General features: G+C 38.8%; 5 protein-coding genes and 1 pseudogene across 5 annotated transcripts; all 6 read left to right on the plus strand.

The window, feature by feature from the left end:
• The first annotated feature begins 4,135 nt into the window (after positions 1–4,135).
• Positions 4,136–26,332, plus strand: cldnj (claudin j). The gene is made up of 2 exons (XM_085380200.1): positions 4,136–4,862; positions 23,665–26,332. Exon 2 carries the CDS (start codon positions 23,671–23,673, stop codon positions 24,304–24,306), a length of 636 nt encoding a protein of 211 aa, XP_085236326.1. The 5' UTR covers positions 4,136–4,862; positions 23,665–23,670; the 3' UTR covers positions 24,307–26,332.
• LOC146654574 (claudin-4-like) lies at positions 5,688–6,802 on the plus strand. The gene has a single exon (XM_085379454.1). It carries the CDS (start codon positions 5,778–5,780, stop codon positions 6,408–6,410), a length of 633 nt encoding a protein of 210 aa, XP_085235580.1. The 5' UTR covers positions 5,688–5,777; the 3' UTR covers positions 6,411–6,802.
• On the plus strand, positions 8,994–10,448 carry LOC146654575 (claudin-4-like). Its single transcript, XM_085379452.1, has one exon. The coding sequence runs from the start codon at positions 9,067–9,069 to the stop codon at positions 9,700–9,702; it is 636 nt and encodes a 211-aa protein (XP_085235578.1). The 5' UTR covers positions 8,994–9,066; the 3' UTR covers positions 9,703–10,448.
• On the plus strand, positions 13,434–14,647 carry cldnf (claudin f). Its single transcript, XM_085379451.1, has one exon. The coding sequence runs from the start codon at positions 13,522–13,524 to the stop codon at positions 14,266–14,268; it is 747 nt and encodes a 248-aa protein (XP_085235577.1). The 5' UTR covers positions 13,434–13,521; the 3' UTR covers positions 14,269–14,647.
• On the plus strand, positions 15,311–16,520 carry LOC146654577 (claudin-like protein ZF-A89). The gene has a single exon (XM_085379453.1). The coding sequence runs from the start codon at positions 15,416–15,418 to the stop codon at positions 16,046–16,048; it is 633 nt and encodes a 210-aa protein (XP_085235579.1). The 5' UTR covers positions 15,311–15,415; the 3' UTR covers positions 16,049–16,520.
• LOC146654578 (claudin-4-like) lies at positions 21,030–21,673 on the plus strand (annotated as a pseudogene).
• Positions 26,333–26,564: the final 232 nt, after the last annotated feature.

A 26,564-nucleotide genomic window follows, 5' to 3' on the forward strand; every position in this document is an offset into this window, starting at 1 on the left:
AGGTTGCTCAGGAACAAGAAAGTAACTGCCAAGACTCAGGCCTGCAATGAACAGTAAACTACTGGAATGTCAGATCTCAACCTTAATGGAAATTTGTGTACTTTGCTTAAAAGTCAGGCCTATGCTAGGAAATGGACCCATTTAAATTCAAATATCCAGAAAGAATTATCCCAGAAGCTTGTTGATGGCTACCAAAAGCATGTGGTTGAGGTGCAATTTAACTAAATTTAACTAAAATTAATAGGGGAGTATAAGTCAGTAAAGATGTATGCTATGCAATCATTCCACCCTGAAAAAGAACAATTCAAAGAAATCATTAAGAGGCCAAAATCTCCTTGAAATTCTTGTGCATCATCAGTGTCTGAAAACGTCTGGCCACAACTGTAAGCTGGGAGTAGTAATAGTTCTCCATTCTGCAACCACACAGTCTTTCATCATCATGACACATGCCTGCCAGAAGTCTGTTGTTAGTCAACAGAAATATACTGAATAGTACTCCCTTTGTTGCCAAATAAGTATTAATAATGTGACTTAAAATATAAATAAATAAATACAAAAGCTTTATCGGTTAGAAACAATAGTAGCACAGTGGTGATGCAGTGATTTACCTAAACATGCAAACATACATGGAATACAGTACATAAAGAAATAACTAAAGAATTTGTACATACAGTACTTTGCTTCATTTATTATTTCATCAGTTTTGACAAAACCACCTCTGTGTTCTAAAGACGGCTGTAGGGACTCACTGTTGTACCTCTGCTTACCTCTTCTGTACAGATTGACAATTTGTACAACTTTCCCCCCTACCTTGTTCAAATTTTTACACATTTTTTGTCCTTCCTTGAGAATGTCTTCTTCACAGACACTTTTTCCCTCAGACCATTTCTAATCGTACTTCAATGAACAGACTCAACTGAAGGGCCTATTTCTTGACTATAAAATACTGTTCATCTGCTGTAGTTTCTTTTTGGGCTTTTCCCTTCTACTTTTGTCCTACACTTTTCCAGTTTCTTCAGAACTTTTAAGAAATATCCTGCGCACAATGCCAAGGTATGCACAACTATTTTAAGTAATGTAACTATTTGGCTAATAGCTATTTGGTAAACACCTTGTTGGTGTGAAAATATTAAAATATTATTTTATGGCTGTCAAACTGTGTTATATTTTGCATCATATATTATATTTCGGAGATTCAAGTAAGGAAATGCTGCGTGTTGTTACAACAGGTTGATAGTATGTTAGTAACAAAATACCTAAGTTACCTGTTATGTGTAGACACAACACTGGTTCCTCCCTGAGTTCTCTTTTTATGTTTGTATAAAAATAAAACTCACTCAGGTGTCTTCTGTGCAAGCCTTTTATGCTCGACTGATTCATATTATCAGATACAATGACTGGATTGAAAAACAGTGAAAAAGCAGCCAGTTTCCATATAAACACTGTGAAAGAGCTCAGAAAGCCTGGAGCACTACTCAGTATCACTTTAAAATTTACAGGTAAGTCCGGTTCCATGGAGGAAACATGAAAAGAAATGGGGAGTGGCTGGAGACTTTTGCACAGTACCATGCATGGATAATATGTTATGGGAGCTTTAAGATGTTCTTTCCTGCGTGCCTCAGCTGTGGTGACCATTTCTTGGTATCACACATGTAGCAACTCGCACACCTTGCTCAACATTTACCTGTTATGGGAACCAGTCTGACCTGTTCAATGAAGGTGCTCCTGGTTGTTGTCACTGTACGCTAAAGTGTACTAATCCTAAGTATAAATGTATACCAATTATTGTTAAGCTGAAGAATTTCTTTTGTTGTTTGATTTGATTGCTTTTTAATTGTTATTTAAAAACAAGCGTCTGTTGTTGAAAAATACTGTAGTGAACTAATCCAGTTTAAGCTAATACAGCTTAGTGCAATCAGCATTGTTACAGTGATTGAAAGCACCATGAATCATGTAAGGAAATAGTAAAATAAAAGGAAATAAAAGCTGTTCCTGTATAGAGCTGTAACGGTCTACACAGACTTTACGAGTCTTTCCCCAGGGCAAAATACAACCTGACAACAATTATTATAGAATTCAAAACAACACCTGCATGCTTGTATTTATCATAGAACAAACAGCATTCTTTTTTTTAGGGGGGGGGGGGGGGGGGGGGGGGGGGGTAGCTCTCATCTCAACCATATGAGCATCATAAGTTGTAAATTAGCAAACCAAAAGTAGATCCGTCTAAAACGGGCCAACTGTCGTTTTAAGTTTTCTTGAAACCTGTTCAGTCACAAAGACATCCATATTTGGTGCGTTGTTATGTTGTGTCGTGCAGACTAGTCTCTGAAGTTGCGAAACATTAAAGGGCACGTCGATGTACTCATTGAGATTAGTTCTTAGCATGTCATCCTCTTGGCATTACCATGCCCACAAATGCAGTTCGCTCTAAACTGAAACTGGGCACAAACAGTTTGCATGGTACTTTTATTTATTGCATTACATCTGATCAAGCAGTTTAAATTTAAGGTTTAGTAGCGCTGGGTGGTTAGCGCTTGCGTTCATCCTCATGCCCTGGATGTTTTTGTTTATTTGGCAACATAAACAGAGCAAGCACCTTCTGTTTTTCTAACACAAGTTGCAAGTGGCCTGTACTTTTTGAACACCTGTTAATTAATTTTGTGTGTAATGTGGTGGTTTGTATTTAACGGCATTGCTCAATGAATCATTGTATAAAAACTAAATAACCTGTTGTCATCTCTTTGAACAGAGATATTAATAGAATGTATTAAGGGGCTAATAGGAGTGCTACTGTCAACAGACCTGACTTCAGTAAGCTCCAAATAACAGATTAAACAAGAAAAAGACCACTGTGAACAACAACGCACAAACACACACAGACATCTTCCAAGAGTGTGATTTTAAACCACTGCCCTCTGAGAGTAAATATTAACAGGTGTGTTTTATACAGGATGTTATCATTTCGGGTCTAAAGAAGCTCCTATTTGGCAGACTGAAAGATTTCAGGTTCCCATTGGTGTCATGTGATAATAAGACACGGCAAAAATGAGTGAGTCACTGAGCAACACACCATGTTGTGCCTAAATCATCTGTCATGGTCCTGGGTCATTTTGACCCAGTGTTCTTAGTTTTTCTGTAGTTTTGTATTTTGTTTCTTATGTCCATTGGATTGTTTGGTTTGGTATTTGGATTCCCCCTGTGTCCATGTTTTTATTGTGGTGTCTGCTCTGGTACCGTGTTCCCATCCTATGTGTTCTGTGTTCTCCTCATCCCCTCGTATTCATCCTTCTTCTCTGCCTCTCTCTCTGCCTCTCTCTCTCCGTGCTCATCTCTGTGTACTGTGTTGTGTTTAAGGTCCACATCTTGGTGTCAGTATCGTCAGTTTCGTGTCCTCCCTGCTCGGCCATGAGTAATTGTCTTCAGCTGTGTTCCCCGTGTGTTCCCACTTCCCTCGTTACCTTCTGTGTATTTATGTCAGAGTGTCCCTTTGTTCTGTGTTGCGTCGTCCCTCTAGGTTGTGTGCAATTTCCGTGTCTTCCCAGCGCCTCAGCTTTTAGTTGCTCCCAGTATAGTTTTGTATGACTTCTTATGTTCCTGTTAATAAAGACCGGCCTTTGAGTTCATCCCCGTGTGTCTAGAGCCGTGCATTTGGGTCCTCTCTTGCCTTCACACAGCCGCCGCATGACATCATCCACTGAAACTGTGACGCTACCTGAGCAACTGGCACGCAGCCCCCAGTGATGATATCATACAGATACAAGCAAACCACAGTTTTATCTGATGAAAATCCTAGACAGTATAACAATTTCCCTTACATCAGAAAATCTAACTTTTTCCATAGGAACCAGTAACAAAACATTGATCTCATATACAAGAAGATACCTTGAGCATATGACAACTTATAACTTATAAACAGGTGCAAAAACTATTAAATAGGTCAGGTAGGTTTTACATACAAAGCTTATGGGCCTTACAGCATATAAAATAACACACAATCCCTCATCTGCAGTTTTATTTTGTTTATTTCTTTGCATCGTAACCCTTCAAGTTTGACTAAAGGGTTGGGCAACTGAATAACAACCAAAGGCAGCCGTTACTGTGAAGTCTGAGCTTGTTCCAGACAACTCCCTTTGTCATTTTCCCACAGCTCAAGCATTCAAGTCTCTTACCTGTTGTATCAAAATTTGTACTGTTGGCTTTTGCAGGGATACTTACGCATTGTTATGCCTTTTAAGCACAGTTTAATTACTTGATCGCATGTCTTGGCAGTTTTTTAAGTAACATTTTTTAACAGTTACATTTAAATTTTGTTCACCATCTGAATCTTAAAATGATCTTACATGTATGTGAATATTTTCTTATTACCCACGAGTTTGACACGAGGAGTCATGAGGTAAATGATTGCAGCATAAGGCCTATCAGGAGTAATCTGGCCCTGAAAAATCTCTCCTCAGAGTCTTAATTGTGAAAATTCCTCCCAGCCTCCTTGTGTCTGGAACCTAATCTCCATAGCCAGGCTCAAGTACCTTTAATGATCCTACCTTGGAAAAAATAGAGGTATTATGGTCCTTACCGCAGTTCTGGCTCTAAAACACTGCCTCTATTCATTTCGGGGACAATCTGATTCTCCCTCTACCTCCCTTAGCCCCCACTCACTATTCCCTCTTTTAGTAATAGTCTGTCACCTGAAATCACTGTTCCTGGTGTTTGCTATTTCTCTAACATCTCAACCCTGATGTCTTCAGAATACTGTGGAAAACTATCTGTAAGTCAAGTGGGATCTGGACTGCAAAATATACATTCTCTCTGAGGACATCCTGTAAGAGCTGCAAGTATTTAAGGACTGACATCACTGCAAGGTCAGCTTTAAACCTTTTTACTCTTTTCATGCTAACTAATATAAATTATTTTCTTGAGGCTGTAAAGGAGGTTGACAACAAATCTATCATTCTTTTTCATTCATTTCAGCATGAAATAGCATTCTCTTTACATTTGCTGACAAGCAGGGCATGTGTGCTTTCAGTGAATGATAAGAATGGTGTGAGTGCACCTGCACAGTGTAAAGTTTATGAGAGTCTTTTCTAAAAAGCTGTTTTGGAAGACATTTGGGTTCAGCTAATGTACATTTAAACAACTATTCAATTCAGATTAAGTATTATTAATATTAGTTTATATTATTTGGACAGTCAGGATTTTCTTTCTCTAGACTGAGGCATTATGGAATTTCAGAAATAACTTGTTTTCAGTGGATCTGTTATCCTGACTTGTATAGTTAATCAAAAAAAAAAGGTTAACTATACTACAAAAAAGTATAACAATTCGATCTGTATATTTAGGAACCAGTTGGAGAAGCTTTTTTTTTCATAGTTCCTCAAAACCTGACATTTTACATATGCATGATTGTTACTTCACAACAGTAAAGTAGTTTCAGTCATTGTTACTGCAACACAGCAAAAAACATGGGACAAAAAATATCTTCTATGGGCAATGCTTCTGCCACACCCGTGAGTCATAAGGTAGCTTTTCCACCTGCAACGATTACCCAACTGAGACCAAAACTGACATGATGATACACGTTTGGGGTTGAGATTAGGGATGAGAACCGTAAGGACGTCACAGCTCTGTGTAACTTTGCATGTGTCAAGCCCCTCCTCAGTTAAGTATAAAAAAGGCTCGTTCCAGACTTATTCAAACATTTACACTTGGGGATCTTTCAAGCAAGACTAACTTTCTGGACATTTTTTGAAATACTGCAAGAAATTTTCTGAGGAAATATGGCTTCGGCTGGCTTTCAGATGCTGGGCACTGCCCTGTGCATTATTGGATGGATTGGGGTCATTGTTATCTGTGCTTTACCTCAGTGGAAAGTTACAGCCTTCATCGGCCAGAACATTGTCACAGCTCAAACTACATGGGAAGGCATCTGGATGACCTGTGTAGTCCAGAGCACAGGCCAGATGCAGTGCAAAGTTTATGATTCAATGCTGGCCCTGTCTTCAGACCTCCAGGCTGCTCGAGCCCTTACTATCATCGCGATCCTGCTTGGTGTCATTGGCATCCTACTGGCCATGGCTGGAGGGAAATGCACCAACTGTGTGGAGGATGAGAGCTCAAAAACCAAAATTGGCATTGCAGCTGGAGTGGTCTTCATCATTGCAGGTGTTTTGTGCCTTGTCCCAGTGTGCTGGACAGCAAACGCCGTCATACAGGAATTCTACAGTCCATTGTTAATTGCTTCTCAGAAGAAGGAACTGGGAGCTTCTCTGTTCATTGGCTGGGGAGCAGGAGGCCTCCTCATCATCGGTGGTGCATTCCTCTGTGCCAACTGTCCTCCCAAGGATAACTACTCTGCCAAGTACTCAGCTCCCCGTTCATCTGCTCCAGCTGCAAACAAGGGCTACGTTTGAGGAGAAACAAGGAAAAGGAAAAGCTGAGAAAGCCAAGAGACTAAAAAAGAGATATGAATCAAATGCGTTGTGGTCTTATTGATTGATTCATGTTGACACTTTAAATATTTCAATATTTCTATCGTGCTTGTTTGAAAATTGCTAAGAAAAAAAGCCCACCGCACCCAAAACTGGGCGTGGTGCACACAATGTCCCATACGGTGGAGTCACAAAATGCTGTAAAGTTCATCATGCTACTTGGATTTGTTGTATTTTTCATTCATTCATTTTCCTTTGATATTATCCATTTGTATCTTTTTGCATAACATTTCATGTGTGTTCAGTGTGTTTTTTATTCATAGACGTTTTTAAACTGTAAATAAAGATGCGTTTTAAGCACTGCTCAACCAACATATTTTGTGAGTTTATCCTTTTTTTTATTTATTAAAACTGTATAATGTTAAGTTTAAATGAAGTCTTATAAAAGAGGATATGAGGTAACACCTCTGTCTTACAACAGAGGTGTTACCACCCATAACCATATTTTAGTTTATAGAACTAAATCAGTGTTTCTTTTTTGTTGGCCAAAAAAGAGTCCAAGCAGATAAAACTTATACAAATCAGAAATCAATATAATTATTAAATATATTGTAATATAATTAAATATAATATATCTAAGCACATATTTTTTTTAAAAAAATGATTAGTAGATAGTTGGGATAGGCTCCAGCGCCCCCCGCGACCCTGAAAAGGATAAGCGGAAGCGAATGGATGGATGGATTAGTAGATATATATAAGATACATATTTATCAAATCACTACTAGGAAACATGACTAATTTTTATGTAAAAATTCTTTAGTAGATGCATGAGCAGCTTAAAGATTTCCATAATGTACTTTAAAAAGAACAGTACAATACCGTGAAAAAGTATTTGTCCCTGATTCATTGGTTTTTGCATATTTGTCACACTTTCAGATCATCATGTTTCAGATCATCAAATAAATTTTACTAATAGTCAAAAAACTCAAGTAACTACAAAAGTAGTTTTCAAAATTGGTTTCACTTATTAAGGGAAAAAAGCAAACGCGGTTTGTTTAGCCGTCGATAGGACGACTTACTGAGTTTCTTATCATTGGCCTTCTGCATAACCCAGTTTTACTCGTGCTTCAGGGCACAAACTGTTTGCCCAATTTAAGTGTGAAAAATGTGCAAAAAATAAGAAATCAGAAAGGGGGCAAATATTTTTCACAGCACTGTATTCTAGGAAAATAAGGCACTCCTTTTCCCTCCAAAACTGCTTCCTCTGAGTGACTCTTTAGTGAAGCGCTCCCTATCTGAGTAATTACTTGGCCAACACTGCCTCTTGCTGCAAAGAAGATATCACATCTTGCAGTTTTTTGTCTGACTGCTGAGTGAGACAAAAAAACTGTTTCAACAGTCAAACGGTAGCATTTTAACCTTAAAAAATCTGTTAAACCTGAACCTTCAATACATCAGTATAGTATAAATGAACAAGGTTAGTCACTTATCTGATTAAAGATTTAAACATTTAGCATAATGTCTGTGTAGGTTCTCAGTCATCCAGATCATGATATTCCAAGGAGCTTGAAAAAGAAGCGACTGGACTTCTGTAAGTTTTTGACAAGAGACCATCAAATAAAACAGGAAATTGCTAACACACTCAAACATATGAACTTGTCCCAGAGACAGGAGATAAATACAAGACAGCAGGAACAGAATGGGAACACAAAAGAGGATTAAAACCCTATAGCCAAATTCAAGCAGTAAAAACACAGATTTCAATATCACAAGGAAAGTAAAGCTAACATGGAGCTCGAACATAAATCCAATCTCAAAACCAAAAGAAAGTCATAAACCCCCAAAACACAGAATAAACCTTAAGACCTTTGGAACAGGAACACAGAACTAAAGGCATGAATTAGCACCAAAAGGAACTTGTATCAGTTGTAAGCAAATCAAGGCCAACTCAAGTAAATCAAAATAAACACTAAGAAATAACAGAAATCTAAATATCAACAATACCGACTAAAACTAAAGAAAACTTAAATATTCCCAAAACTCAAAACTCTGGATCCCAGACAGAAAGACCCTGACATTTATAGCATATTTAAATCAACTGACCAAAGTGTTTAGAGGCCATAAAAAATATACATACAATTAAAAGTGCCTGAATAAAGACATTAGAAACATAATTAAACAATAATAGAAATAAATAAGACTCTGCTTGCACAATGATAAACCAAGAATATTCTTTTAAAAGTCAGAGAAAATAAATAGGTTTTAAACAGCATAGCGTGGCTTAGCATATTTGATTCTGCATTTTCAGCATATTTTTACACCAAATGTCCTTGCTATTGCAACCCAAAAAATTAAAAAGAAATAAAAGAAACCACAGAAGCAAAAAATTATTGTTGTTTGCTTTTTCATTTTTTTATCCAACCTTGAAACTCTGGATTTCTGGCTGGTCAGCAATAATGAAGGTCACTAGGTCTGTTTGTGTGTAAACTCATCTGGCCAATGGCAGTTGACGACTGTGGTTTCGCATTCCCTTATGTCTGTGTCTCTTTTATTTCACACAACAAACTTTAAGCACAAGCTTACAGCATTTCCTCTGCACTCTTTTTGACCTTAATGTTGGAGAAATTAAGACAACAAGATGGTTTCTCAGGGGATTCAGATCACTGGTATAACAATGGCTATAGTTGGCTGGCTCTTGGAGATCACAGCATGCGGCTTACCCATGTGGAAGGTCAGTGCTTTTATTGGTGCCAACATCGTCACAGCTCAAACCTTCTGGAAGGGCTTGTGGATGGACTGTGTGGTGCAAAGTACAGGCCAGATGCAGTGCAAGGTGTATGACTCGATGCTGGCTTTGGAATCTGACCTACAGGCTGCTCGTGCCATGATTATCATCGCGATCCTTGTTGGAGTCTTTGGACTGATCTTGTCAGTTGCTGGTGGAAAATGCACTAACTGCATCAAAGAGGAGCGATCCAAAGCAAAAGTCTGCATCTGTTCTGGGGTTCTGTTCATCATCTCGGGATTTCTCTGTCTCATTCCAGTCTGTTGGTCTGCCAACGCCGTCATCACCAATTTCTATAACCCAATGATGATGAATTTCCAGAAATATGAGCTGGGATCTGCACTGTATATTGGCTGGGCCGCTACTGGGTTGCTCTTAATGGGAGGGGGGCTCCTGTGCTGGAACTGCCCACCTAAATCTGAGCGCCGCCACTATGTGCCCAAATATGCACCTGGAAAGTCAGTCTCCACATCAAGAGAATATGTTTAAGGTGGTATTCCATTTCCACATGGACTCTCAAGGTCACAGAAATAGCAAAGGTAGCAAACTGGAGATTGCTTTAAAACTAAGATATAAATTATCCACATATTTGAGATAATGTAAATATGGCTTAAAACTACTGCTTGTTGAACGATGAGGTTTGGTCATGCTTTGTGTGGTTGTCAAGGTGATCTTTTCCACATCGGATGTTTTGTTTGGCCAAACATGTGAAGCTTATATCATAAACAATGGCTGCATTCCATTTGGAGGTACCGGCAGGGCTTTGCGACTGAGTCATTTGATTCATTGTCACATCTGCATGAAATGAAATGTTATTATTGTTACCGCTGTACTATTCCTTATGTGATTTCTCAAAAGGATTGGTGTAAAATACTTTCCTTAAACACCAAAGTATTCTGTGAAAGGGGCTTTTGTAATGTCTAATTTATAATGGAATGTAGCTGTGTTCAGAATTTCTGTTATTTGTAGCATCATTATGATCGGTGTAAATTTTAAGTCAGTTTTCTGTCAATGACAAATTGATTAATATTTATATCTTCTCTCACATATTACCTAAACAACCAGCAGCACATATATAACTGCTACTCAAGAAATGTGTCTTTAAAATTGTTTTCTTTTGCAAAACACTCTTTCTTGCCTTTGATGTATTTTCCTGAAAATAGAGAATTCTCTCCATTTTTCTGTTGGTGATCACTTGTAACATTTCAGCACTGCAAATAAACTGAAGTTTGTTCTGCATTCTTGATTTTTATTTTGGTCAAATTTTAGTGTATAAACTATATTATGGAGACAGGTGAATGTTGAGGAGTAGTAAAATGAAAGTCAAGCAAAAGGTGAGGCAAGTACACAATCCTCTACTGTAACTAAAGAGCAGATTAAGTACATCATTACTCTGATAATCTATTTTGCATGCCAGTTTGTCTCAAAATATGCCATAGATCAATACTGAAATATAGTATAATAAAACTATCAACGTGAGCAATAGCTGTAATATGACATAGTGAGGATTTTTTTTTATAACTTAAACGCACCCATTGTTGTGTTAACAAGCTTTAGTTTCAAATTTTTATAAAAACCTAAATCATATATCACTCCGTAAGAAAAAGGTGTGTTCTACTAACAAGCGAAAGTGTGAAAGTGGTTGGTAGAGCAGTATCGGGTAACTGGTATAACATGTGAGCACTTTGTTTTTACCCAACAGACATCTCGGTCATGGGATGTTATGGGTTTTCTTTAAAGTATCACCGTCAGCTGTATTATATCCCATTCCTTTTATGTGATTATTATCAAAACGAAAACAAATAATCCAGTTTCTGTTAGAGATGGCACGATACCACTTTTTTATGTCCGATACCGATACCGATATCATAAATTTGGATATCTGCCGATACCGATATGAATCCGATATAGTGTTTTTTAATCAACAAAACTGTTTTTTAAATATCTTGCTGCATTTTGTATAAGTTCATACTCAAGTTTAAAACAACAACTACACTAAAGCTATTCTGTTATACCTGTATGCAAAAGAGAATATTTCATAGTTCAGCAATACTGATCAATCTAATAAACTTAAACCTACACCATCCTCCCTATTCTGGTATTTTAAAGAGTACTTAGCATAAATATTAAGCAACCTAACTAATAGGGTTCCAACTCCCAGCAACAACAAAAATAAATAAATAAAAAATAGGGAACCACCCCTCACGCGCCACCTCATGATGCTTAATCGACGTAATCAACCTTAATTTGATGCAGTGTGAAAAAAAATGCACAGAAATCAATTATTTTTCAAGAAATATTAAATAGATTCAACAGCTTTCTTCAACAAAATTGCAGACTGCACAGATGGTACCTTCCCAAAGGAAAAAGTACTATAGCTTACTAGGGTATATTAGACTTAATAGTTACTATATACAGTAATTGACTTCTATTCATTTTACATCAAATTAAAACTTTGGGTGTCAGATAATTAATTATTAAAAACAAGACATTTTAAATGAGAATAAGAAAGAAAAGTATGTCTTTGTGCCCCCTTTTCCCTGTTAATGCCCTATCGGCCCCCCTGGCTAAACTTTGCTAGATCCGCCCCTGCACAGTTACCAGCCGTCAGCTACGTAGAAAAAGATCCTCGAGTAGAAAGTAATATTAAATAAATTCTAACAACAGCTGATCAAGCTTAAATGTGCTGCTGTTGTTCAGCTGCTGGTTTCCTCTTTCTGGTGCAAAGTGGGCCAAAAGCAAACAAGAGACACGGACTCATGACAGAAAAGCCGATCAGCTGATCATTGATCAGTTTCATGATTGAAGTAGCAGCAAGAAGAGGCAGTCGCTCCATATATCGCTTGTTAAGCTTAACGCAGGAATGCTTTACAAACATTCAGAGATGGACTTACACACTTGCTTTACTTCTCTCGGGGATAACTTTGTCGGAGATGAAATGCCGGGTAGCTAGCGAAGCTCCAAATGCTATCCAGACCACCGACAGGTCCCGCATGCCACAGCCGCTCTATCACGTGATGCATACTGCTCTGACGTGCTAACGTTCTGAGGCGAGTTACGGCGTGTTGCAAGTTTTGCGAGGTGCTTTCGTGATATTTAATGGATCGGATTACATTTTTAATTTTTCTCCGATATCCGATCCAGTAATTTAGGTCAGTATCGGACCGATACCGATACGTAATATCGGATCGGTCCATCTCTAGTTTCTGTATGTACCTTTGATCGCCTGTCAGATTGGCATAAAGTATATGAGAGAAATAACTATAGGCAGGCAACAGAGAAAACATTGTGAGTCTAAATGTGTTTGTTTTGTACTTCATCACGTTTTTTCAAAAGCTTTTATTTTAGTTTTAATTTTAAAAAATGACAGCTAACAATTTAATTACTGAACCACAGAGAGAAGCAGCATGTCAGCTTTGTTATTCCCTAAATAAATGAAATGAAGAAATACTGGCGAGTGTGTTAAACAAAATAAATAGATGAAAATAAATAAAATTAAACCATGTGTTTCATTTTAGCTTATGGCCATACCACCTTGAGCTCACAAATCCGTCTGAATTTAGAACTAAACATTTAAAACAAATTTTCCAGTAAAAATCTTTTTAGCTTCAAGTTACTCAGTTTTAGTGAGTGTGTGAAGGATGGAGAGGGGTTATCCCAGTTTCAGGTACTTTAAACTTGACGAGTGATTGTTTCATCCAAAAGACTTATTATCACTGTGAGAAAAAGATCCACATATGACACTGTGTTTTGTTTTGTTTTGTTGTAAAAGGAAGCACTATAAACATTTTGTTTGCCTGATTATCTAATCAGCTGTAGGCTAATTATCCTTGTGTGTGTGTGTGTGTGTGTGTGTGTGTGTGTGTGTGTGTGTGTGTGTGTGTGTGTGTGTGTGTGTGTGTGTGTGTGTGTGTGTGTGTGTGTGTGTGTGAGCTTTAGGCTAATTATTCGTGTGTGTGATCACCAGTGAAGGGCAGGGAGGGGGCATCACAGTTTAAGCTGGTTTCAGGCACGTTAAAGTTGATAAGGGATTGTTACTAACCAACAGGCCAATAATGATTATGAAAAGAGATCTGCATATGAAACTGTGCTATTTATAAACAAAAGGCAGGCACTGTTTAAAAAAATCTGTGGCAATCCTTCAGCTTTAGAAGCAGAGGAATCTTGTTTGGCCAGAGGAACTCATCTGACAACAGGACTGCCCTCCTCCTTCACATTCTCTCGCAAAAAACAGAGCTGTGTCACTCTGCAATTGAACCTGTCCACCGAAAGACTTTTCTCTCCTGGTGTAGACGAAGCTGCTAGACAATGGGGAAGATTTGCAAGGAAACGGCAGGTCAGGTCATAAGCTTCATAGGCGTCATTGGGGTGGCAGTGGCCTGTGGGATCCCCATGTGGCGAGTTACCTCTTTCATTGGAGCCAATATTGTTACAGGCCAGATTGTATGGGATGGTCTGTGGATGAACTGTGTGATGCAAAGTACTGGACAGATGCAGTGCAAGCTGAATGACTCTCTCCTGAGCCTGACGACTGATCTGCAGGCTGGCCGAGCACTAGTCATCATCTCACTTCTCTTTGGATTTATTGGCTTTATCATCTCGTTTGTTGGAGCCAAGTGTACCAGCTGCCTGGAAAAAGATGCATCAATGGCAAATGTGGTGATCATAAGTGGCTGTCTCATCATTATCTCTGCTATCCTGATCTTAATCCCCGTCTGCTGGTCTGCAGCTTTCACCATCTCAGACTTTCAGAACCCCTTGACTGTAGCAACACAGAAAAGGGAGATTGGATCTGCTATCTACATTGGATGGGGCTCAACTATACTTCTTCTGATTGGTGGGATCATCTTAACCACCTCCTGTCCTCCCCAAAAACAAATGTATGGATACCCTAGCTACCAACAACCGGTGTATGCTTATTCAAGACCAAACTCAGCTGCATATGGCCGTGTGTATGCTCCACCATCCAACCAACCATACACAGTCGCAGGTGGTTATGCTCCCAGCAAGCCATATGCAGCACCAGCCTCATATCCTGCTTCACAATATCTATAAAAATGAAGGAAGAGATCAAGGACAGAGACTGAAAACCTTGCCCTGACAGCTGCTGGACTTTCAAATGACCACTGGGAAATACAATCACACGAAAATATCAGATGTACAGACGGCATTATTCTGATACACTGATGTAAAACAACTAGACTTCTACACATACTTTTACCTTTAAGATTGTGAAGCTTTGATGTAAAAGGAATCTGTGTGTGTGCTGAAAATTGCATTGCTTTTCACAAGGAAGTCACTGTCTGATGTATTTATTTCCCTGTTATGAACTACAGATTTAGCAGTGTGCTTCTTTTCTGTAACTGCCACTTTATCTTTTCATATGAATTTCAATAAAAACATTTGTCTTACCTGTAACCTGCCTGTTTACGGAGTCATTGTTTATTAAAACATCATGAACAATTATCTACATAAAAAAATAAGTTCAGATCCGTAGATCTACACCTACGTAAATTTTCTGCTAAAATCTTTAAGAAATTGATAGGTAACAAATGATATTAGTGTCTGATTCCACAACACAAAATAAAAATAAAAATCACAAGGAGTGCGGTTTAATCTTTGATAATAATGTAAAATATTGATAGTGATATCAACAGAGTGGAAAATAAATTGGGAAAAAATCAACTCGATTGGTACAGTATTTCTGATAAATTAAAAAAATGAAAATAAAAATATACAAAACAATACATTGACTCAAAGCTATGATCAATTTCTATTATGTCTAAGGACACCTAAAGTAGGAAGGCATCTTGTTAGAGAATGCCTTGACATCCATTGAAACTAACACCCGTGTTTGTTTGTAAAGCCCGAAACCAGTGACCTGCCCAACCAATGGTTGACCAGTGCAGAGGATTGTTGGAATGAGGAATTTTTACAGTCCTCATTTACATACTGACGTGCATCTGATCGAAACTAAGTCTAGTCTGCGCACAGATAATGTGAAGAATCTGGCTGGGCTGGTAAATCATTCCTGGTAGTCGTTTCAGGTCAGAGGGAAGGATCATTTGACTCCACCTTCAAGAGAGCAGAAGCACCTTTATATGTGCCATGGTCTTAGTTAGAGTTCACAACCTAAGTGGACGTGCTCGTGAAACCTTTAAATCCTTTGCTTCGTTCATCTCCAAGGGACTCAAGCCTCATCATGGTGTCAATGGGACGACAGATGCTGGGCTTTGCCCTGGCAATCATTGGCTTCGTGGGGACCATCGTCACTTGTGTCTTGCCTATGTGGAGGGTCAGCGCCTTCATTGGAGCCAACATTGTGACGGCGCAGATTATCTGGGAAGGTTTATGGATGAGCTGTGTCATGCAGAGCACTGGCCAGATGCAGTGCAAAATCTATGATTCTCTGCTGGCTCTTTCTCCAGATCTCCAGGCTGCCAGAGCTCTTGTGGTCATTGCTATCTTGGTTTCTTTTATGGGGGTTATCGTCGGCATTATTGGAGGAAAGTGCACCAACTTTGTGGAGGAACCAAGATCCAAAGCCAAAGTGGCCATTGCTGCTGGAGCTATCTTCATCTGTGCTGGTGTGCTTGTTCTCATCCCTGTATGCTGGTCTGCCAACTCCATCATCCAAGATTTCTACAACCCTACCCTGATAAGTGCCCAGAGGAGAGAGATTGGGGCTGCACTCTACATTGGCTGGGGCACAGCTGCACTTCTAATCCTGGGTGGTGCCCTCCTCTGCAGCTCCTGCCCACCCAGAGAGAGCCCAGAGTATCCAGTGAAGTATGGCGGTCCCAGGTCCACAGCCACCAGCCGAGCCTATGTCTGAAATTCTACTGAGAAGGACTATAAATTATTTTAATTTTCTTCAGTAACACTCCTTCATTCTGATTGTCTAATTATACCACAATTTGTATGTCACTTTCTGTGTTAAGGTAACAAACTATTCTGACTTTCTGTGAAATTCAGAATTCTTTGGTAGACACATGAGGGTTGTGTTTCTTAGACATCAAAAGTCCAAAGATGTGTGAATCACAGAGCTTCCAGCACGCCCCAAATCTGGACTGAATGAAACTATTTTATACTGAGCTTGTATCAAACCTAACTATCCTCTGAAGTCTTGTGGGAAATCAAACCTGTGCTTGAACGATGCTATGCAAGTAAATGTGTATTGTACTACAGTTATATTATGAATTTGTTGTAAACAATATTTAGAAATATCTCTATTCAGCTGCAATATGAAAGTACTGCTTTTGTTTACTGAGCTGATTTGTAATAAAACATTTTACCTAATTATATAATTTTGTTGGTGTCCTTTTAGATCACTCAGAAATTTGTTTACTGGTTTAAATGAGGTGTTTTTCTTTTTTTCATCTTTTTTTCCTATTTATCTTGACAATAATGTATTTATCATTACACAGAGCCTAAGCAGTTAAAACATTTAGCCTTTGTTGCCGCCTTCATGGCAACAAAAGCTAAATGCTCCTTCGTGGCACCTTTTAACAAGTTTAGCCAGTTTCACACCGATACTGCCAGCGATACCCTTTTCATAAAACTGGTTTTGTGTGTTAGTCAATGAGTAAATAGAACACCCATAACACCCATAAGACACTACAAGTTAAAAAATAATGTCAATTAAAAGGCATTTAGTTCTGCTTTGAATGTAAGCTATATAGTAGAGATGGCACGATACCACTTTTTTATGTCCGATACCGATACCGATATCATAAATTTGGATATCTGCCGATACCGATATGAATCCGATAGTGTTTTTTAATCAACAAAACTGTTTTTTAAATATCTTGCTGCATTTTGTATAAGTTCATACTCAAGTTTAAAACAACAACTACACTAAAGCTATTCTGTTATACCTGTATGCAAAAGAGAATATTTCATAGTTCAGCAATACTGATCAATCTAATAAACTTAAACCTACACCATCCTCCCTATTCTGGTATTTTAAAGAGTACTTAGCATAAATATTAAGCAACCTAACTAATAGGGTTCCAACTCCCAGCAACAACAAAAATAAATAAATAAAAAATAGGGAACCACCCCTCACGCGCCACCTCATGATGCTTAATCGACGTAATCAACCTTAATTTGATGCAGTGTGAAAAAAAATGCACAGAAATCAATTATTTTTCAAGAAATATTAAATAGATTCAACAGCTTTCTTCAACAAAATTGCAGACTGCACAGATGGTACCTTCCCAAAGGAAAAAGTACTATAGCTTACTAGGGTATATTAGACTTAATAGTTACTATATACAGTAATTGACTTCTATTCATTTTACATCAAATTAAAACTTTGGGTGTCAGATAATTAATTATTAAAAACAAGACATTTTAAATGAGAATAAGAAAGAAAAGTATGTCTTTGTGCCCCCTTTTCCCTGTTAATGCCCTATCGGCCCCCCTGGCTAAACTTTGCTAGATCCGCCCCTGCACAGCTACCAGCGTCAGCTACGTAGAAAAAGATCCTGGAGTAGAAAGTAAGATTAAATACATTCTAACAACAGCTGATCAAGCTTAAATGTGCTACTGTTGTTCAGCTGCTGGTTTCCTCTTTCTGGTGCAAAGTGGGCCAAAAGCAAACAAGAGACACGGACTCATGACAGAAAAGCCGATCAGCTGATCATTGATCAGTTTCATGATTGAAGTAGCAGCAAGAAGAGGCAGTCGCTCCATATATCGCTTGTTAAGCTTAACGCAGGAATGCTTTACAAACATTCAGAGATGGACTTACACACTTGCTTTACTTCTCTCGGGATAACTTTGTCGGAGATGAAATGCCGGGTTGCTAGCGAAGCTCCAAATGCTATCCAGACCACCGACAGGTCCCGCATGCCACAGCCGCTCTATCACGTGATGCATACTGCTCCGCTAACGTTCTGAGGCGAGTTACGGCGTGTTGCAAGTTTTGTGAGGTGCTTTCGTGATATTTAATGGATCGGATTACATTTTTAATTTTTCTCCGATATCCGATCCAGTAATTTAGGTCAGTATCGGACCGATACCGATACGTAATATCGGATCGGTCCATCTCTACTATATAGTGAAAAAATGAAGTAGAGCGGTGGCCCATAGATGTGTTTTTGGAGACCTATGTTTTACTAAGCTCGATAAGTGGCGAAAATTTATTCATCGATTCAATGGATTCTCTTTGGAAGGCATGAGGTGGGAAGTAACAAAGTACAAATACTTGTACTTAAGTAGAAATTTCAAGAATCTGTTATTTGATTATTTCTGACAGTACTCGCTTTTACTCAACGTGTAATTCTTGTATCATTTATGGCACTAGTCTCTGAAACGGTTAAAGTGGAACCGTGTGTGCTAAAAAGCAATAATCCACCAAAAATTTATTTCCAGTCTTTATATCGTTGCCCATATGGTAAACAGGTGACAGTCTCATGGTCACAGCACTTCAGTCTCTAGCTAAAAGACGCATAAAGGGAGTAACATGTTGTGCAACTTTTAAATGCAAGTATTTAGTGAATATCAGCTAACACAAACTGTTTGCCACACAGTGTGTCTGCTAGATAAAGGTACAACAGTTTCATTTCCCAGGGAGAGAAAAGAATGAGAGATAACCACAGATTGAGAAATATGTAAGAAAGGCACGTCAGCACAAAAAGAAGAGAGGTTATGTTTAAAAGTAAGGCATGAAGCATGTAATGTGCTCATTAAAAATCAGGTGTTACATCTTTTTATGGTGTTTCGATAAATTAGATTTTTTTTCATGTAGTGAAATTTCCTGCAAAACAAACTGAGGTTTGCTAGCCTCAGGTCATTGTAAGTTTAATGGGCTTGTGATGCTTAGATTACGTCACACCAACTGTATACTGCCGTGTATAAGTACAGTATCAACAGTATGCTGTCAGTGTAGGGGATGGAAATCACCCAAGGTAGCTTGTTGAATTCACTTCATCCACAAAGAGCAGTAAACCTCAGTTCAGCAAAAGCAGCAGCACAGGTCAGCTGATCAAGCCTGTGCACAAAGAAAGTATACTAGAACGCACAACAGTAGCGATGGTGTTGTGAATCTTTTACCCACACTGAATAACTACAACCAATTTAAAGGTTCCCCAGCTGCTGAATTCCATTTTTAACCCTGGTGTTCAGGGTGTGTTCGCTACAGTCACACAACCTGTTATGTCTGTCCATTGTTATCTAGTATCACATTCCAGAGTTTCTCTGTGTGGTTAGACAGTGAATCTGCTGAAACCAGCTGGGTTGATTACTCTGAGCTCTGTCACATGTCACTGACATCACAGCCTTCTTCTCTGAACGAACGAAAAATAACAACTAGGTTTTGGTTACTCAATTAACAGAAACTCTAACGCAGGGGTGTCGAACTCCAGGCCTCGAGGGCCGGCGTCCTGCAGGTTTTAGATTTCACCCTGGGTCACCAAACCTGAATCAAGTGATTAGTTCATTACCAGGCCTCTGGAGAACTTCAAGACATGTTGAGGAGGTCATTTAGCCATTTAAATCAGCTGTGTTGGATCAGCACATCTAAAACCTGCAGGACACCGTCCCTCGAGGCCTGGAGTTTGACACCTGTGCTCTAACGTGTTGTTTCTACTTCCATTATACATTAAAACACTTATAGTAGTCTTGAAATAGATAGTTGACATTTGAACAAATGTAAATATAAGGAAATATTTATGAAAACAAAATCAATTTGGCATTATGTTGAATAGATTTCTCACTACTAGTATTCAGATTGAGGGATTAAGATATACTTCACTGATCCTCTCAGGGAATTTTATTCTATTTATTCAACCCATCCTAAATATTTAGAAGAGCAAACAGCCAGTATATTGAGTCCAGATGTGAGCAATTGCCTTAATCAAGGGCACAGTGACAGGAGAATTGAATTAACACATGTGACATTTTGACAAAAAGACAAAAAATAAGAAAAACAAAATCTTATCAACATTTCAAAATGTCAAACAAACTGAAATACCGATGCAGTGTCTCATTTCCTAGAGAAACGTGTGTGAGAACAGATAAGCTTTGGCACCGTTCATCTAAGGTTTTGGATCATTAGGACACATTTTAAACAACAAAATAGAGTTCTGTCTAATTAACATCCAATATTGATTTATTTAAAAGTAATTTATCCAAACCTTCATCAGTGACATTGTGAATCAAGCTAGATACAGGATCACTTCACAACAAAGCTGAAGTTTTCTCAGACCCCAGACATAATGGAGAAGACAAATATATATATGTATAAAACAGATAAAGACAATTTTTCATATGGGGGTTACAAATAATATATACTGAAAATGAAAACACGCCTGAGAACATGAGAGCAAAGCAGAAACAATGAGCCCCTCCCTGTTTCCGGAAGCTTTTACTCAGTACTTGGATGTCTGTGTTTTGTTCCTTTTACGGTAGTTCTCACTATGACCACATTTCGCCATGACAGCACATACACTTCGACACACACTGACTCACAAAGCGAAATCAATACCACCTGCTCTATTGCGGCTGAAAATCTGTTTACAGAGTTTACAGATTTGGAGTTTACATATTGCACCTTTATCCTTTGTTTTTGTTGAAAAAATGTATTTTGTTTTGGTTTTTGATGTTCAGAACATTAGGAAAGCATTCAGTTACCAAAGTCCTTGTCCTTCTGAAAAATGATAGAAGCCTGAATGTTTAATATTCCTAAACACAAAGAATCCAGCATAGCCAGTCTTCTCTGTCAGGGCTTCTGAGCCCACAATAGCTTCGCTTTTATACCTCTTTTTATTAGATTTCATACACACTTTAGTGACATTCAGAGCGAGAAGACAATGGCTTCTCTGGGGTTGGAGATGGCAGGCTGTGCCCTTGATCTTTTTTGGTTGGATTGGTTTATTTGGTGCTCTTTGTCTGCACCAGTCCCATGTGGAGGGTCACAGTGTTCATGGACAGCAACATTGTAACTTTGCAGGTCATGTGGGAGGGCATCTGGATGAGCTGCATGCATACATGTATGTCTACGACTCCATGCTGGCTTTAAGCCCAGACCTCCAAAGTTCCTGTGCTCTGGTGGTAGTTTCCATCATCATAGGTATTGCAGGGCTCCTCGCAGCTTCTGCTGGAGGGAAATGTACAAACTTCATTCCAGAGGAGAGAGCCAAAGATAGGGCCTCAGTGACAGGTGTTGTGCTGCTGATCATCATTGGTCTACTCTGCACTATTGATGTTTCCTGGACTGCCAGCATCACCATAAGGGACTTTTACAAACCCATGGTAGTAGACGCCTAGAAAAGAGAGCTTGGTGCTTCCCTTTACATTGGCTGGGGGACTACTGATCTCAGGAGGGGGGCTCTGTTGTGTCAACTGCCCTCCTAAGAAAGATAATGCTCCATCTGTGAAGTACTTCTTAAACAAGTCTGTAGGAAACAACACAAAGGAGTCATTCAGATCTCTGACACCAAAGACATACATTTGAACATTCTGATGGGAATATTGAATAAACAAAGGCTGTTGTGAAACATAAAGAAAAAGCACATGCACACAGACAACATGCAATGAAGGAAATCTGTTCATTGCATTTGTTCTCAAGAGGGAATCAGTTTTAGCTTCCTAGAGGCTTCCTAAACATGTTTCCTAAACATTAAACATGTTTACGTGGACAGTTTATTGTATAATGTATTTTATTATATATATACATATATATATATCAATCACCTGACTAATATATATATATATATATCAAATATATTATATATATAGTTCTTACTTTTATTATTATTATTATTATTATTATTATTAATAATAATAATAATAATAATAATAATAATAATAATAATAATAATAATAATAATAATAATACAATAATTCTGCTTCTGTGTTTGTTTCCTCTGATGATATTTGTTTACATACTTTTGAAAAAGGGGCCTGGGAGTGATGTGAAAAAAACACGGAGAGAACCTGTTTGTCCGGTACTTACCAGTAACGACTACTCAAGTAACAAAAAATGGTGACTCAGGGACCAACAACGCTGTTGGCTGATGAGTTTAGTAACCCATGACTTACCCTCAGTGGTTTCATTTATCACACTGTGTCATGCTGCGTTTGCTCAGCACCGCAAAAATTCAAAGGTATTATCTGAAAGGGTGTAAACCTGTTTCCGTGTGTTGAAACTGGTGCCACTGTGTGTATTTCAGAATAAAAAAAATAACTTTTAACTGATTTTCCTTTAAAATGCTTATGTTGTTTGTGCTCAGCCGCACCTGTCTAAAAGGAGTGTTTTCTCATGTTATCAGGCTGCTGATCTGACACTGGGCGGGGTCGAATCACTAGATGTTCAGGAAGTGTGTGAATAGCAAATGATGGTCAAAACAACACCTCTCACTGCTGTTCCTATCTTTCTCTGCTGTTTATGGTCACAGCCCACCCCCCGAATGGCACTTTCCGGTTATATGGATACAGCGGAGGAATAAAGATAGCTATTAGTATCAATAGACTTTATTATCAGTTTACTAACAGACCCAATGCAGTGTGGGGCGCTAACAGCTCATTGTTTAACATTAAAGAAAATTCAGTTGTAAATATGTGCACCACAGATTAAAAAAAAAAAAAATCAAAAAGGTGATACCAGCTTCTCCAACATCCCATAAAGATTCCGATCGAATTAAATTTTATACTAACTCAATTTTACTTATATAGCGCAAACTCACAACAGCAGTTTGTATATTGTAGGGCAAAAACACTGTAACCCCCTAGGTGAAGGAGAAACTCCCTTGAAACAGGAAGGGAGAACAGCAGAACCAGGCTCAGGGTGGGGCATCAATCGGGTGTGACTGGTTTGGGGCAAGGGGAAAGAAAGAGAGCAGACGTAGCGCATTTTGTTTTTTAAATAAGGTTATTACTAACTCAGCAGTGACAACTCGAATTCTGAACCTGTTCATTGTGAAACAGCTATTTATAAGATGATAGATCATAGTCCAAGAAACAGTCTGTCGACTGCAATCATCTTGACAGATGTGTGTTCGTCTTTAGTGAAATACTGCCATCTAGTGGACTGTGAGCTAAAAGGCCAGAAAACCCCAAAATGATTTTCCGATAAAAGACACAGGAAACCGTGGAAGCTTGTTTTTGCCAGTAGAAAATGAATAACTTAAAAAATTATGTATTTTTTTGTTATACAAAAGAGCTTTTTTGCCTTAATTTTAAAAATTCTCTCAAAATTCCAAGTCAGCTCTCTCAGAATCTTGACTTATTAACTCAAATGTTTGAGAAAATAACTTGAAATTTAAACTTCATACAATGCTTCATATTTCTTCAGTTTCCAAGTAGTTATAATTTAAATTTAAAAGCTGTATCTGTATGATGATCCTCATCTACATGAGTACATGTTACATGACAGAATGTTGCAAACATCTATTCCAAATAAAAACGAAGCTTCTCATTCTTGTCAACCTTCTGTGTTTCCTGCAGTTCTCCATGGGTCTGCAGGAGCTTGGCATCAGCCTGTCAATGACCGGTGTCGCTGGGACCATTCTGATCTGTGCTCTGCCCATGTGGAAGGTGACAGCATTCATTGGCACTCATCTGGTGGTTATGCAGGTGTTCTGGGAGGGTTTGTGGATGACCTGTGTCAGTGAATACACAGGTCAGATGCAGTGTAAGCTCTACGATGCTCTTCTGGACCTGTCTCCAGACCTCCAAGCAGCCCGTGGCCTTATTTGCATCAGCCTGGTTTTGGGATGTCTGGCGTTCCTTATCTTTCTTCTGGGGGCGCGCTGCACCAACTGCCTGGGCCACCCACAAATCAAAGCTAGGGTGGTGATGAGCTCTGGGGCCATCTTCTGCCTGGCAGCTCTCACCTCTATAGTTCCTGTTTCTTGGACAGCCAACTCCATCATCAGGGATTTCCACAACCCTCGAGTCCCTGAGGTGATGAAGAGAGAGCTTGGAGCAGCCATATACATAGGTTTTGTGACATCTGGGCTGTTGTTCTGTGGGGGAGCCATTTTGTGCACAAGCTCTCCACCCCATAGAGACAGGTTCCCCTCTAGTGGGTACACACTGGCCAAGACACCCACACGTAGCAGTTACGCCATCAAGAACTATGTGTGAAGATAAGATTGAAGACTGAACACACATGTCAGGGTGCGTCTGAGTGAATAAAATACACTACCAACATGTTATCACTTTAGAATAAATACCTTGAACTTGCAGTCTTGAACTCTTTGGATAAAACCTATTAGCCATTTAATAATTCAAATATGGAAGCAATTGTTAAGATAACCATCTATTCTGGCAGTAAAGTAAAATAATTAGATAATTTATGTCTTAGTGTCAAATCATACATTTTTGATCACATGGAAATCAACTTTAAAAGTATGAAAAATTTACTCAGTAGTTTGTTTGAACCACATAAATCTTTTCTTTTTTTCTAGATATTTTGAAGTGGCACAGGGTTGCACCAGTAGAGGTAGTGCATTTGCTTCACACCTCACTCCTTACCCAACTCTCACCTCTACCTCAAAGAAGGTGTCTGTTGAATCTGGCTTAGGTGTCAGAGTTGGTCAGTGACTGCTCAGAAAGTCAGTGGTTCAGTCCCAGGCTTGTCCAGTCTGCATGCATTGTACTGTGTGGCTACAAAATAGTGAACATTCCTATTTCTTATGCGTCTGTTTTGTGTAGCAGTCTGATGTCTATAGGTTGTAAATTTAACTTTATTAGAGACACACACAAAAAAAACAATCAAGAGAAAAACTCTTGAAAGTTGCCATTCAGTGAGACAAACACACATATTTGTAGTTGTATCCAGTTCTGGAGTACTGCTGATTGTGAGAGTGCTATCAGTCCCCACATTCAGTTAGTGATTGTGACCATAATTGCACAGAATGAACACATATTTCACACCCATCAAATCACTCAAAAACCTCTCTTGAGCTATGGATGGGAGCATCATTGTCATCCTATAAAAGACTCATCCCATCAGAACAGAAATGTTTATAATGCACTCACCATGGCCTGCTAGTAACAGCACCCCTCCCACCTTGGCCTTCAGAATTGCCTTAATTATTCATGGCATAGATCCAACAAGGTGCTGGAAACATCCCTCAGAGATTTTGAATGTGTTGATAAAACATCATTACACAGTTGCTGCAGATTTGTCAGCTGCACATCATCGACAGCAGCCCCCTGTTCCACTGTTTCCCAAAGGTGCTCTATTGGATTGAGATCTGGTGACTGTGGAGTACAGTGAACTTATTGTACCCATAATAATCAAAAAATGAACTTGTTTCTTGAAGCTTTATGACAGGGGATGTTATTCTGCTGAAAGCTATCAGAAGATGGGTATATTGTGGTCATACAGAGACAGAGATTGACAGCAATAGTACTGAGACAGGCTGAGGCATTTAATTAATGATCAGCTGTTGTGAAGGGGCCAAGTGCCACTACACTACCACTCGAATACTGAAGCATATTCAGTATCAGGCAGGATGGATCCATGTTTTCATGTTCACGCTGCTCTCTGACCCTGTCAAAGCTGGTCCAAATGATACGCCTCAGAAAAGCTTAACTCTGGTGAGCCTTTGCAACTTGTAACCTCATTTTCCTGTTCTTAGCTGATGGGAATGACGCTCTCCAGGACAGGTCCTCTGCTGTAGCCAATCTGCTTCAAGTTCAACATGTTTTATATTTTCCCAGATGCTCTTCTGCATTCCTTGGCTGTAACAAGTTGTTATTTGAGTTACTGTTGCCTTCCTATCAGCTCGAAGGAGTCTTTGCCTCTGACCTCTGACATCGCAAGACAGAGCAACACACTAATGCTCACTGGATATCTTCTCTTTTACAGATCACTCTCTGTAAACCCTGAAGATGACTGTGTGTGAAAATCCCAGTAGATTAAAAGTTTCTGAAATATTTACACCATCACCAACAACCATGACATGTTCAAAGTATTTGGAAGTAATTGTAAAAGTAATTGTGTTTTCAGCTTAACGTGCATGCGTTCGTGTAGTTTAGTCTGAAGTTTTTGTGAACTTAAACAGAGAATGTTTTCTACGCTGAAAGCTTTTGTGATTGTGACTTGTTTCTTAGTATTCAGAATAAAGACTGCAGAGTAACCGTGCGTCATTTGAATCAATATTTTGCTGTCACTTTTCTTACTGCCACAGAGATTTAGTAACCTGTTGGGAGAAATCTCAGAATCAGCAAGAATTTGTGGCTCTTTAGATCAAGTTACTTCCCAGAAACACAGGCCAGTGGCTAAACATGAGCGCACAGAAGAAGCTTTGTTTTCCCCCTCTGCTGAGAAACTGTGAGAAAGCGATTGTTTTGAAACCATGGTAGGGCAAACAGGGATTTCCCTCCTCCACCCA

Source organism: Rhamphochromis longiceps, linkage group LG14 (genome assembly GCF_057381845.1).
Source record: "Rhamphochromis longiceps isolate RC_006_pf linkage group LG14, R_longiceps_female_GT1.1, whole genome shotgun sequence".
Classification (NCBI taxonomy): Eukaryota; Metazoa; Chordata; class Actinopteri; order Cichliformes; family Cichlidae; genus Rhamphochromis; species Rhamphochromis longiceps.